Below are 15,790 nucleotides of genomic sequence, written 5' to 3' on the forward strand. Positions count from 1 at the left end.
TTACCACTAAAACCTATTAGAATATCTTTCATCTAATATTAATATTTAATCTGTAGAGTGATTTTGCAAGTTTTAGTACTTGAACTTCTATGAATTAGAGAAAGCATATACTGTTATCTCCACGTCATAAATGAGGGAATTGATAAATGATTCACCCAAGGGCAGGAAGCTGATGCAATTTGGATAGAACCAGGACTTAAATCTGGTTCTTTGGACTCCATATATTGTGATCTCTAACTGAACACAAATATTTCCCTATACTTAGTTAATTTAAAGATCTGTAAAATTTTTTAAAAATGTAAATAAAACAGTGCAATTTAAATTCTGCGATATAAAATTATTTATTTGGTGACAAGGTAATCTTTTTTAAAAGAAGTTTCATTTTTAATTGATAATTTTATATATTTATGGGGTAAAATGTGATATTTTATTGCATGTATACGTGGTGGAATGATTAAATCAGGGCAATTAGCATATTCATCACATCAAATACTATTTCTTTGTGGGGAAAACATTTAATTTCCATTCTTTTAGTTATTTTGAAACATACAATACACTATTATTAACTATAGTCACCAAGCTGTGCAATAGATCACCAGAACCTGTTCCTCCTATCTCACTGAAACTTTGTACCCTTGACCAACATTTCCCCTTTCCCTGTCCACTGCCCTCCACCCACACAACCTCCAGTTTCTGGTAACCACCATTTTATTTTCTAGTTCTATGAGTTTAACTTTTTAGATTGCACATATAAGTGAGATCATGCAGTATTTGTTTCTCTGTACCTGGCTTATTTCACTTAGCATAATGTCCTCCAGGTTGATCCCTATTGTTGCAAATGACAGAATTTTCTACCTTTTTAAGGCTGAATAGTGTTCCACTATATGTATATATACCACATTTTTGTCATCCATTCATCCATGGATGGACACTTTAGTTCCATATCTTGGCTATTATGAATAATGCTGAAGGGAACATGGAACTGCAGACATCTCTTTGACATACTGATTTCAGTTCCTTTGGATATATAGCCAGAAATATGATTGCTACATCATATGGTAATTCTACTTTTAGTTTTTTGAAGAACCTCCATACTGTTTTCCAAATGGCTATACTAATTTACAATACCACCAACAGTGTACATGGGTACCCTTTTCTCCACATCCTTGCCAAAGCTTGTTATCTTTCAAATTTTTGATAATAGCCAATCTAACAGGTATAAGGTGATATCTCATTGTGGGTTTTATTTGCATTTCTCTGATAATTAGAGATGTTCAGCATTTTATTCATATATCTGTGGGTAATTTGTATGTCTTCTTTTGAGAAATGTCTATTTAGGTCCTTTGTCCATTTTTTAATCCAGTTGTCTTGTTATTCAGTAGTTTAAATTCATTTTATAATTGTTATATTAGCTCCTTACCTGATACATGATTCGTAAATATCTTCTCTCAATCTGTGAGTTTTTTCTTCACTATGTTAATTGTTTACTTTGTTGTGCAGAGGTTTTTAGTTTGATACAGTCCCATTTGTCTATTTTTGCTTTTGTTGTTTGTGCTTTTAGGGTCATATCCAAGAAATCATTGCCAAGACCAATGTCATGGAGCATTTCCCCTATGTTTTCTTCTAGTAGTTTTACAGTTTCAGGTCTTATGTTTAAGTATTTAATCCATTTTGAGTTGATTCTTGTTAAAGTGTAAGATAAAGGTCCATTTTCATTCTTACAAACATGGATCTTCAGTTTTCCCAAGATCATTTATTGAAGAGACTATCTTTTCCTGTTGTGTGTTCTTGACATCTTTGTTGAAAATGAGTAGATTGTAGGTATGCGTGTTTATTTCTGGGCTTTCTATCCTCTTCTTTTGGTTGATGTGTCTGTTTTGATGCCAGTACCATGCTTTTTTGATTATTATATCTTTGTAATATAGTTTGAAATCCTATAGTGTGATAGCTCCACACATGATCTTTTTGGTCAAGATTTATTTGACCATTTGGGGTCTTTTGTGGTTCCATACAAATTTTAGGAGTATCTTTTCTGTTTCTCTGAAGAATGACATTGGAATTTGGATAGGGATTACCTTGAATCTATAGATTTCTTTGGGTAGTTTGGACATTTTATTATAACAATATTAATTCTTCCAGTCTATGAAGATGGGATATCTTTCCATTTATTTGTGTCATCATCAATTTCTCCTATCAATGTTTTGTCCAAGGCCACACCAACCTCCACCCATCAGGCCCCATTGTACTCTGAAGCTAACAAGGTAATCTTTAAATTGAGAAAACTGAATGTAATCATGATTCTTAACTTTACACCAGCCTGAGGGCAGTCACAGTGTAGACTTCATTTTTTTCCCAGAGCCACAGACCAGTGCTGTGAGGCACAGCAGTTTGTACCCCAGTTCCAGCTCCCCTACTCTCCATTTCTTCACATCATTGGCCATCAGAGTCTTCAGACATTTTCATTAAAGTCAACGTAATTGTGAAGGGGTGTACTTTTGAGTGGGGAGGAGGAATAAGGACAGGGAAGAAAGGTAAAAGTCAGCAGGAAAGGAGGACCCTAGCCAAAGAAGCCTGTCATCAAGCAAAAAAAGTCTTCAAAATATTTCTCATTTAAAAACATTTATTATCATTTTAATTAAATGCATTAAATGACAAATTTAATTGTGTACCGTCAAGGAAAACTGACTTTCTTTCCCTTCAAGGAGAGGTATGCTGTTGTGTGATTCCATTACTGAAACACTGCCATGTACCACAGAAGCTATGGTTGTAGAGGAACCCTGATCAGAACCATGGGTTCAGGTGTCCAGCTGTTCTTGGGGACTCTGCATGTCAGCCCTTGTGTTCGTATACCCCCCACCCCTGGGCACTTACTCCAGAAGAAGCATCACTCATAAGAGATTATAGATTCTCTGAGAGTTTCTGTGGTTTGGCCTCTACATTCCCATAGATAATTGTAACTCCTTTATGCTTGCAACTTCCTATTTTCATATATTACATAATGTATAATAGAACAGTTTCCCTCATAGTGTCAGAGGACATGTCAGCCATGCCATTATGGATCTCACTCCTGAGCATTCTTCTCCAACTGTGAGCATCATCAAGATCAAACATCCAACCAGTGCGTTTACTTCCCCTTTCATTTCTGGGTATCTTGGAAAGTACTTCTTCCAGAGATGGGAAGTGATCTTTGCCTGTATCTCCAAATCTCTTTTTCCCTGGCTTTGCATTCAAAATATTTCTCATCATATTTTTTAAACATTGACTCTCACACTATGTATGACGAAAGAAGTTTTTTTCCACCAGTCTGTTGCAAACCAAATCTTTTGTAAAATATAATAAAAATGACCCAGAAGTTTCTAGTTGCCACACAAAATATTTCTAAATGCATTCTCTCACTTTTAGAACTTATCCCACAGTGGACAAGTTTGGAGATAGAGGATGGTACACATGTGCACACACACACTCGCTTCGATAGTATTGTTCTAGAGGCCCAAGACTATCATACCAGACTCATACCCTATTCCTCCGTGTGTGTGTGTGTGTGTGTGTGTGTGTGTGTGCGCGCGTGCGCATGTGTGCATGTATAATTTGGCAAGATGTAAGAAAAACCAAATATCTAATTGATCAGGAAATATTTTCTTTCTAATCAGAGTGAGCAGAGTTGGTGTTTTTTAGAAAGAATCCAAGTTTGAAATTCCAAAAATATATCCAATATAAGTAGATTCACGAGAAAAGCAAATGAATTTTAGAAATCTAAGATATCACAGTAATCATGATGAAAAAAGAAAAGCATTCCTCCTGGAGGCTGTAGGGAAGGATCTGTTTCCTTTTGCAGCTTCTAGGGCCACCTGACTCTTTGGCTGTGGCCTCTTCCTCATAGTCACAGCCAGCAGGAGAGCATCTTCACATCTCTCTCCCTCATTCACAATATCATCAATAATAAAAGTTTGGAAATAAATTTTTATATTGAAAACTACAAAACATCACCAAAGGAAATTTTATAAGATCTACATAGAGTCCACGCTTTGGACTAGAAGACTCAGTATTGTCTAGATAGTAATCTTCCTCCCATTGATCTATAAATTCAGTGTAATTTCCATCAAAATCATAGTAGACATTTTATAGATTTGATAAGCTGATTCCAAAACTTATGTGTAAATGCAAAGGACCCAGAATGTCCAAAATAATTTTGAAAAAGAAAAAACAAATGGGAAGAGAACTTCCTCAACATGATAAAGAATATCAACAAAAAAACTGCAGCTAACATCATACTTGATGGTGAGGAACTGGAAGCTTTCTCACTAAGATCAGAAACAAGCCAAAGATGTCCTTTCTCACCACTCAGTTTCAACATTGTACTGAAAGTCCTAGCAAATGCAATAAGACAAGAAAAAGAAATTTAAAGATGTACTGACTGGGAAGGAAGAAATAAAACCGGCTTTGTTTGTAGATGGTGTAACAAATGTCCCACTCTGATGGGGGAGTCTATGTATGTGTGGGAAAAAGGGCCTATGGGATATCTCTGTAACGTCCTCTAATTTTACTTGAACCTAAAACTGGTCTTAAAAATAGTCTTTTTTTAAAAAAAGAACCAAGTGGGGAGATTTTTATTTTGTGATTTCAAAATTGATTATGAAGTTAACAATAATAATAAAACACTACAACTTATCAGTTTCTTAAAAAGTTAAACATAATTTTACCATATGACCCAGGAATCTACTCCTACATAAATAAAATGTCCAGGAAAAACAAATCTATAGAGGCATAAGTAGATTAATGGTTGCCTGGAGTTTGTGGCGGGAATAGTGACTATAAAAGTGCACAAGAGATCTTATTTGGATGATGGAAATATGTTAAAACTAGATTTTGTTGATGGTTGCACAACTTGGAAAATGTACTAAAAAGGCTTGAATTAGACCTTTAAAATGGTGATACTTCAATAAGGTTGTTTTGTTTTTTAATAAAAAGATAAAGTGGTCTGAAAAGGCTGAAAGATTTATATCCTAGTCTCTAAAGTCTCTTAAATCTGTCCTTATGGGCTCACTATGGGGCTATGGAGTAGGAAGTTGCTGCTAATTTGATTTTCCGTGTTTACCTTTTATATATTGCCTACTCCACTGTACTAAAAGTTTCTTGAAGGTAAAATACTGTTTTCAGTGTTTTGTATAAATATGTTTTTTACGTATTTATATCCCAATCCCCATAGTGCTTAGTATAACTTTCAGACAGAGCCTAACTGGCTCTGTTAAAACAGAGCTTTAACTATTGGATCATTTAACTTCTTTGTAATGAAATTTTATAACTTAAATTAATACTTTTTTTTGGTCTCCTCCTTCATTTAATGCGATTAGAATAATATTTTGTTACTCTTCTAATAAAGTATATTCATTTTGTCATCCCCTCCATTTAAATAAAGGTATAGTAACATCAGTTAGAGGATAAACATGAAATATGTGATTATATTTTAATGTGATATTAAATAAGGCATGTGCAATCAATGGTTGTTTTTTAACAGAAAATATTTTCAATTAAAATGAGATATAATAGTCATTTACTTAGTCATTGTTGATTATTTTTTGAAAGCCTAGGTCTTTTTTTCTTTTTTAATCAGAGCCCCCAACAATTTTGGAAACGTCTCCACGACTTATTCGAAAAGCACTAGAATTTATGGATTTAAATCAATATGTACGGTAAGTTTTAATAAGCATGATTAATACAGACAACTGTGTTTATAAAATTTTGGCTATATTGTCAATTGGCAGTTGCTAAGCAACTGAAAATTTGAAATTAAATGCTTAATATATCCTCAGTGTGTCCAAATTTTTGGAAGTACAAAATTTTACATCTCAAATTTAGCAAACATTTATTAAATCAATCATAAAGGCATTTAAATGTTTTCTGTAAAGATTAATTTGAAACCTGATTAAAGTGAGTTGAGCTACAGAAAATTTCCATCATACCTGCTGCCATTATTTCATTAGATTCAATTTTTTAATAAATTTAGATGATAGGATTAGTAGAGAGATAGCTACTCAAGCATATTTATAAGTTTAAAAACATTGTCAAAATTATTTAGCTGCACAGTTCAAAAGGAAAACCTAAAAAATTGTCATATTTTTGAACATTGATTCTACAGTTACCTCACCAAATAGTGAATACAAATTTGCTGATATTCTACAAAATATATCCCTAAAATATCTGTGAATCAGTAAATGGAGCATAGCACATCTAAAAAATAATTATTTATTCCTTCTATTCCTGATGTTTGATTTGATTCAGACCACCACACTGTTTCTAAACTATTTGAATTCTGAAGTTAAGTTTATACCAGAGTTCTCAAATGTTTCATATCTCTCTTTTGATGATTATATATCAAGGAAATCAGAAAAGGAGCCTCTGCTGCAAACAGATGAACTGAATCAGCAGCAGGCAATGCAAAAGGCAGAAGAAGTTCATCAGTTTCGACAATATAGGACCAGAGTCCTCAGCATTAGAAACATTGACCAAGATGAACGGTTTAAGTTAAAGGATGAAATTCTGGATATGTATGCGGAAATGCGGGTGAGTCTAAAAGTACTTACATGGATCACAGTTGAAAAATTCTTTTGTAATATTAAAGAAGAAATCATAGAATCATATATGTGTGTAGAAAGAAGTCTTGAAAACATTTTTTTTTTCCACAATTCACAACTTCTGGGAAAAGATTGAAAACTGATTATATACATCTCATTTCACTTACTCTGTAAAATCCCTCTAAAATACAGTATTGGGAATCTATTCTCAAAGATGGGAAGAATAGGAGAGAAGACAACAACAAAATTATTTGTGAGGTTGGAAAATAGCTGGATGAAGACCACATTAACGGAGTTGATACAGCCAAACCCTAAACCAGCAGTGGGAATACTTGACAAGCCCATTTGCTCGACAGAATCCCTACAGAATCTCCACAAGGCTCAGCAATCGGTATGCACCAAGTATGTTAGGAAGTGAAAGTAGGAGGAAGATGAAATAAGCTATTTAAGAATTACAGATCACCACCTCAACTTTTTGTAGCCAGGTGCATGTCACCTCTCCACCCCTACAGAAGAATGGGAGCTACTTTATTTAGACATGGCCACAAAAAAAAAAAAAAAAAAAAAGGAAAGAAAAGAAAAAGGAATGCTGTACTGTGGAAGACTAAGCTTAATTTAAAATAGGAATATCACACCAAAAATGGAAAATTTGATAAACGTACATGAATGACTCCCCACTATGGAAGATGAGGATTTCTCTTTTTCTTCTCTGTTCCCTACAACACACATACACGAACATATACACTGCCAAAGACACTGAAACCTACAGACTTTCTGAACATTTTAGCCACAGTGATGTTGAGTTTTCCATGTCATTTCTAGCATTGGCCCATGTGAGGAATATGCCAATTTGACATCTCTTCTTGTTTGTCCCATAGGCACCTGACACTGAACCTGTCCAAATCCAAATTCCCTCTGTCTCATCTCAGCAAGAACATGTCACTCCGCAAAGATTCTCTATCTTAGTCATTGGCAACTGTACTCTTTTAGAAACTCAGAGCAGAGACCTACGAGACATCCCAGATTCCTATCACTCCTCACATGTGATCCGTTATCAAATTCCCTCAACTTTACCTTGACAATCCAAAATTTGACCACTTCTTACTATCCCTATCCCCACCACTCTAGTCCAAACCGTCACTGTTTTCCATTCAGAAGATTGCTACAGCCCAGTAACTGATCTCACTGCTTCCATCTTTGCCCTTCTACAATGTGGTTTCTGCTCTGCCACCAAAGAATTGTACCAGTCAGCATAAACCATGTTTATCCTGTGGTAATAGAAACCCCAGTGTCACAATAGCTTAACATAGAGTTTGGAAAACTTATGTTCCCTAAAGGAGCCAGATGGTAAATAATTATGTAGCACATTCTCAACTCTTCCATTGTTAATACAAAATCAAAGATAATACCTAAATAAATAAAACTTTACTTAGAAAAACAGGCGATAAGCCAGATTTGTTTCACAAGCCTTCGTTTGCCAACCCTTGGCTTAAAAGAGAGAGAGTTTTTTTCTTTCTAGCTACATATCCAATGTACTTTATAGGGTGTCCTTCTTATCATATTTATTAAGATACCCAAGCTGAAGGAGGTTCCATATAGACACTTCTACAATGATTATTATATATGGGAAGAGAATGTGGTGAATTGTACATTGACTATTATTATTTCTGCCCAGAAATGAAACATTCATTTCCATTCATATTTCACTGGCCAAAACCAAACACATGGTCAGGTACAACTTCAAAGAAGGAACCAACCTTGGTGACACCTTGATTTGAACTTGTAGCATCAAGAACTGTGAAGCAATAAATTTCTACTGTTTAATGCACTCAGTTCATAGTACTTTGTTACAGTAGCCCTGGAAAACTAATTTAGAGGGCAATCCTACCATGTATCTGGAAAATAACTGGGAATATTTTATGAATTACACTAATGGTTATTATAATACATATTTAAAGTGAAGGATGGGATCATTTCACTTCTCTAATGGCTTCACATTTCACCAAGAAGAAAAGCTGGCATCTTGATCATGACCTCTAGATCTCCATAGCTGAGAACCCACTTTCCTCTCTGCCAATTTTTCTCTGGCGTTCTGCTTCCTTTGCTCCTCTTGCTTCTAACAAACTGGCTTTGCCTTTCCACTAACAGCCAGGCATGTTCCCACCTCTGCATCTTTGACCTTACTCCTATCTCTTCCTAGAATATCTTTTCCCCAGAGAGCCAAATGGTTTATACATTCATTTCATGAAATCTCTCATCTAGTGCCCTACATCAGAGAGATCTTCACTAGCTATCCTTTCAGAATTAGCACCCTCAATATCTGTATGGCCATGCCTGGTCTTATTTTTCTTCAAAGCTCTTATCCTACATGTATACTCATTTATTGGTTTAATATGAAAATGTAGATGTATTATATATATGTAGTATATATAATATACTATGCATGCATTTTTAATGTTTCTACCAGAATAACGACTGTATGTTGTGAACAGAGACTTTGCTTTGATTCACTCCAGAGCTTGGGAGGGATGCCTGCCTCACAAAAGCTTGTTTAGTAAGTGAATCACTAAACCAATGAATGAATATTAAATTTGCATAGGTTCAATTTGCCATAAAGGAAATATTTAAAATTAAATTAAAAGATAAAAGGGAATTTCAGGATTGCTGTTTGTTTTTTCTGTGTTTAATAGACTAACAAATGCAACAGATGGGGAGGAGACAGGGAAGATAACAGTTTTGAATTCAGACCCTATTCATTTAAGTGTGAGGTACAAACACTCTAATTTTGATTGAAGCCATTTTAAGAGAGACATGATCAGTAACATCTTTCTTATCAAATAGTAGAATGGGTATGTTTTATACCCATTCCTCAAGGGATTACAGATATTTATTAAATTTACTTTACATAAAACCCTTAAGATCTCTCTTTCTCTTTCTGTCTCATTTTAATATGTCACTGTTATCATTTTATACTCATGCAATTAGTTTAGTGCATCCAATTTTATTATGGTATGTACAGTACTTTTCTTTCATCAAAAGCTTTGGGAAGTCTGATTCTGACATCCAGCTATTACAATACCTCAACAAAATCATTCCAGTTGCAAAAACATGGAAAATTTCTTGAAGAATTCAAGGATAAAGACAAAGCGGTCATTTCTAGAAGGTTCTCTTCAGGGTAGCATCCATTCATCAATCCTTACCCTTTGATTATATCACTTTTGAAATAGTAAACAATCCATGTGTCCACTTCCCCATTCAGAGATGGAGGAGGAAAGGAGAGATCAGCACAGGTGACTGGAAGGGAGCCACTGGTGAGGTAGAAGAGAAATGACAAGGGTGCAATGTCCAGGAAGCCACATGAAGTCAGTCAATCCAGGAGAACAGAATGTGGTTAAGCAAGAATAGGACCAAGAAATGATCATGGAGTTAGCTACATTAGGTCACTGCTGTCCTTGAGGAATATAGTTTTGTTGCAGTGGGAAGAATGAAAGTCAAATTGACAACAAAAAAGATAACCAGTAGATTAGGTGATATTATTTGCAAGTTGTTCAAGTGCAGCTCAGGTACATTTTGTCAGGACTAGAATACGTGTGGGGAATTTATAGAGCACAGTTGCTATACGAGAGACACTGGGCTTAATATTTTATATAGGTTGTATTTGAGCTCATTTAAAGCAGAGTTCTTTTACCAAAATCTCTACCTATTTTTTTTTTGTTTATTTCAGCTCTTCATGGGGGTACAAAATCTCAGGTTATACCTATTTCTTTCTTTACTTTTCTCTTTATTTTTCTCCTACCAATGCTTTTGTTTACCATACTGTGTTAAAATCTTATGCACCCTTTGTTTGCTATAACATGTTTGTGTATTGATAAGCATTTGAGACCGTAACCTAATTTTCATCTTCCATAATTTTCTGCATGAATCCATTGGCATAAGCAAAAGGTAAAGGGATTGCATTTTCTTTTTCTGGGACCATAAACTTTTTTCAGTGGAACTTATTTGTCTGCTGTTTTGCTTTGGGCAGGACTCCTTAGATGAAGCCCGACAGAAGATCTTTAATATCCGGGAAGAGTACAGGAACAAGTTGCTGGAAGCTGAGCGCCAAAGGTTGGAAGCGCTGGCTGCTCAGGAAGCTGCCATGCGGGCAGAGAGAGAAAAGAAGACCCCGGTTTCTGACATACAGAAAAAAAAGAAAGCAAAGAAAAAATAACCAGGAGATGCCCAATACTACGCTTCTCCTGGGGAAAGAAACTCACCCTCTTCAATTCTATTTTATCACACCCATCTTTTGCTTCATGCTTAAAAGTTTTTCTCATTTTCCTTTCTGTAACATTTACCTTATCAGTTTTTGAGATGTTGGGGGTTTGTGATTACCTTTAATTCAAAGAATACTTAAAAATATAGTTACAGCACAGAAACTTTAGGGCACAGTAAAGACAAAACACAACAGTACATCAAAACATTTGGAAATAGCACTGCAAGTGCATAAAAGACCAAGAGTCATAAAAATTGCTATTTCTTTATCCCTCTTGCTCTGTGTACCTGCATAAAGGAAAATGTCTTGAGTTTAGACAAATATGAGAGCAATTCTAATCTGTCACATGTCTCTTCTCTGCATTGAATTTGTTTTGTTGAATAAATTTTGAGCCTGTCCTTGTCTAAAATAATAAAAGCAAAATATTATTTTTAGATCCTATTTATTTTGTATGTTTTCAGGTAAAAGCATTGTTACACACAAAAAAAAATCCAAAAAGTGGTATAAATTTTTAAACACCATTGTACTGAAAAGTTACCAATTGAACATTTTGTGAGGTAAGTCTATATTTTGGTAGCTTATACAATTACATAAAATGACTGAACTATAAATTGTTTAACTGGTCACCTATTGATGGTATTTAAATTAGCACTATTTTATACCACTACAACCAATGTTGAAATGAGGATTCTTAAACTCACCTCCTTATGCATGTGCACAAGTATTTTTTTTATATAGAGTTCCCAACGCAAAGTTACTGACTCACAGGACATACATAGATAAAATTGTAATACACCACATCAGATTACTTTCCAGAACGTTATTATAATTTAAATTCCCTCTAACAGTATGTGAAGGGGTACCTATTTCCCTATAACTTCATGGAACTGGAAATTAACCATTCAAAAAATTTCTGTAGTTCTGATGGGTGAAACTCTTCATTGATTACTGCCGAATGTAAACATCATTGTCAATTTGATTACCCCTTATAAGAATAAACTGCAAATATCTTTTCCCCATTTTTCTACTGCCTTATTGGTTCTTTTGTTATCTGCTTATTGGAGCTTATTTGTACATTAGGGATATTAACATTTTGGAACATATTTTGTAATTAAATTTGTAATTTTTTGGCAGATGTATTTCTTTTCTTGCTTAAATATGTTTCATCTGCCATTAGTATTAACATTTGTATGATGGCCCTCATGAGTGCCCACCAGTATCTGATTTGCTTGTCCTGCCTATGCACCCAGAAGATGATACTTCCCAGCCACTAGGAAGGTAATAAAAGGGGGCTTTTTGGCTAGTTGTGACAAATGGATGTGAGTAGCTGTGATGACTGTGTGAATTCCCTGCTGAAGTGAAAACAGCCTCTTTGCTATTTCACATCCTTTGCTTCAGCAAATGTGCATTGCAAAGTGTATTGAAAAGTCAGAGCCCTAAGATCCAAGAAGTGTGGGTATCTAAGTCACACGCAGAGGACAATAGCTGTGAAGAGTCACCTGACCTATGGAGGATTTTGCATGGGTGGGAAATAATTTATGTTCATTCACTGAGACCTTCTAGGTCTTTTATTACCCTTACGTTACTTACATAAGCTTAATGTACCCTGACTAATACAATATAATATGACTTCAAAATGAACAGATTAGATAGAGACATAGATAGTATTTTATTCCAAATGGATTGTTGAACCCAAACCAACAACATCAATATCTTCAATTTAATTTTAAACAAAATGAAGATGCATAAGAACATATATTGTATGATTTCATTGACATGAACTTTGAAAACAAAATTATAGTGTTAGAAATTAGAGTAATGGTTACCTTTAGGAAGGGAAGAGTTTTTCAGGAGGGAAGAGTTTCTTAGAGGACAAGAGAAGAGATTGTGAGATCTATTTTTGACTTCAGTGATGTTTATATGTTACCCATGGTTGGCATGGTTTTAAAATTATGTGTGTAGAGATATATATGTTATATATATGGTGTCATTATCATATATCCTACAAAATGACTTTTTCACTCAGATGTATGCTATAGGTATACTAATAGACATAGATTGTCAGATTTAGTTCATCCAAAATTTTAGTTTGCCAAAATTTTAAAATATTGTATGCTTTTTTTTTCTGACTTACATATTATACACCAAGGCAAGTACAATTTCTTTTCCATGTTTTTTTTCTTCACTATGCTCTTTCATATTCCAGAGCAAAATGGCACTACTCTAGTATAAAACTATTCTCTTTTTTAAAAACGGGTAGCACAAACACTTGTATTTCTCTGTCACTACTGCTCCTAATATAGTTTTAATTTTGACATTTAACCAAAGTAACTGACTTCCATTTCTCAAAGAAGCTTGCAGGATGTATAATTGAAGACTGTCACACATCAGCATTTTAATAGTCTAGTGAAGCTCATGAATACATCCAGCTCAGCTTTTCCTCATACGTTTAAACAATTTCCCAGATCACTGCATTGTCTGGAATCCTACTCATTTCCTCTGGGATGACATTTTTCTTGTATTAATATATACATCCCTCACTACTGACTTCAGGGAGAGTCCACAGTGGCAAACTTTCTTCGACCTTTTATCACCCTTGAAAGAGAGTTTAGCCACAAAGGGAACACTGTGTAGACAATGAAATTCCTGTAGCATTTTGAGGATATTACTTCATTGACTTTTGGCATTCATTTCTGCTGATAAGAAGTCTGATGCCAGTCTAATCTTGATTCCTTTGTACATAATATGATTTTTTTCTCTCTGTTGCTCTTAAGATATTATTCTCATCCTTGTTCTGCCATTTCACTCCAATGTGTACGGGTGTGAGTTTATTTCTATTTATCCTGATCAGCACTCAGTATGTAGTTTAAATCTAAGAAATTACATCTCTGGGTCTGGAAATTACTCAGCGGATATCTCTTCAAATAGTGATTTCTCAGGTATTCTCTTAAGTATCTACTTTTGGAATTTCTATGAGATACATGTTGGAACCCCTCTTTCTAGTCACCACAACTGCTAACATCTGTTTCATATATTTGATTTCTTTGTCTTGCCATGCCAAGTTCCAGGTAAACTACTCACTACTACTTTACTAAGTTATCTTCCAGGTATGTCTAGTTGGAGGTTATCTTCTACTGAGGTTATTTTCTTGGCTATCTTTGTTCTTATTTCTAAGACTTATAATTAGTTCTTTTCTATATTCACCTATTATTATTATATCTTTCTTTTAATTTCACAACTTTTTTGTTTGCTTCTTTTAATTCCATATTTTCCTGTTCTTGTTTATAATTTCTTTTCTTGTTGAATATGCAATTCTGTACTTACAGTGACATGTCATGTGTCCTAGGGTTAATTCCCTAACTTCTCTGTGCCTTGATTTCCTCATTATAAAATGAGGATAACAGTACCTACTACATAGTGCTATTGTTTAGAGCAAATGATATGTGTAAACTTCTTAGAACAATGTCTGGATATTAAACACAATTATGCTTTAATCCTATTCAGAGTGTTCTATTACTTGTATTTCATTGACAATAAATTGGTGAGCTTCTATGTTGATTTTGCCGGATGTCTCTCTTAGCAGTATTTTTCCCTGTGTGCAGTACAACTTCAGCTTGCAGGCTTGACTTGAAGAAAAAGGCTTTCCCTCTCCCTGCCTTCACCATTCCCAGCAAGGCAGTTTTACAGTTTCCTTCCAACTGGCCCCAGATCTTAACCTGTCAGCTGGGTGTTCCTAACCGACAATTACACCACAGACATCAAAGATCTGTACTTCAAGTGGGCAGGTGGCCTATCCCAGGTACTGGCTGTGCCACATGTTCCTCTTTCCAACACACAGCTTAAACAACTCACAGCCCTCGACAGTGAGCAGGCTCAATTCCCAGCCTCCTTTTATAGGAAGGAGAATCCCACCCCAGCTCCCAGCTTTGCACGATGACTCTGGCTCAAGCTCTCTACCTTCTGCAGGTTGTGTTTGGTCTCCATCACCCTCCAGAACTCAAATGCTTGTTTCTGTTCCTAGAAGCCAGTATTTCCACAGATTCAGCTCTGGTTTCTACTGTGTGTTTCTGTTCCATTTTTCTTTCACAGAAAATATAAATTTTGAGTGGGCCACATTACTTTTATTTTAAAAAACATTTTATCTATTTATCTGTCATTTTTAGTTATGTGTTTCTTGGGAGGGAATGGTAGTGGGGATGTGTAGGGATGCAGTAGAATTCAGCCTAATGCAGCTAAAAAGTAAATGCTAAATGCCATCTTGACCAGAAAATACTCAGAGGCCTGTGACTAAGGACTTCCCTCTGTGCCAAAACCAAATTCACACTAAGCAAAGAAAGGTTTCATTTTTGTGAAGCTAAAAATTCCAACATCATTCCGGAGCCATATACCAGAGTTCCATCTCCCAACAGTGTTAGATGCAAATATGCATGTTTTACAAACTTGATTCCTGTCACGGGAATTGTTTCCCTTTCAGTCTTTTCCAGGGCTTGGTTACCTGAGGTGGACAGTTAACAATGCCTTACTAAAGATTATTGAGGTTTTTGTTTGTTTGTTTGTTTTTTACCAAAACACCCCCTCGCACACAAATACCACACAAAAAACTGCATTATTGGCATGATATTCTACAATTAATTTTGTAGGTTATATGAAAATGCTCATAAATTAGACATTTCATTCCCCCTGTATTTTACATGCACATAAAGTTTTAGGCCACACACACACACACACACACAAAACCCTCTTCTTCACCTTCACTGAGTACTAAAACAACTTAAGGGACAGGAATCAGACAAATGCGGCTCATGACAGCAGCTTATTAGAGAGAGGACTGAATTGAAAAGCACGGATTGATGTACCTAATACATCCACAACTAAATCACCTACAAATCCCAGCCCCATTGAGCTCACGAACCGCAAATCTCAGGGCAGAGTGTGCCCTGGTAATCCCGCCGTTAGGTCAGCA

General features: G+C 35.2%; 1 protein-coding gene across 6 annotated transcripts in view; it reads left to right on the top strand.

Moving 5' to 3' along the window:
* ADGB (androglobin) overlaps nt 1-11,262 on the top strand; it is a 128,642-nt gene extending 117,380 nt beyond the window's left edge. For all 6 annotated transcript variants that reach the window (XM_045544534.1, XM_045544538.1, XM_045544539.1 and 3 more), the window contains 3 exons: nt 5,612-5,690; nt 6,378-6,561; nt 10,597-11,262. In XM_045544534.1, the coding sequence (XP_045400490.1) occupies nt 5,612-5,690; nt 6,378-6,561; nt 10,597-10,782 (449 nt within the window). In that variant the 3' untranslated portion in view covers nt 10,783-11,262. The remainder of the gene's footprint in view (nt 1-5,611; nt 5,691-6,377; nt 6,562-10,596) is intronic.
* The last annotated feature ends 4,528 nt before the right edge of the window (nt 11,263-15,790 follow it).

The sequence above is a fragment of the Lemur catta genome, chromosome 2, assembly GCF_020740605.2.
Source record: "Lemur catta isolate mLemCat1 chromosome 2, mLemCat1.pri, whole genome shotgun sequence".
Lineage (NCBI taxonomy): Eukaryota > Metazoa > Chordata > Mammalia > Primates > Lemuridae > Lemur > Lemur catta.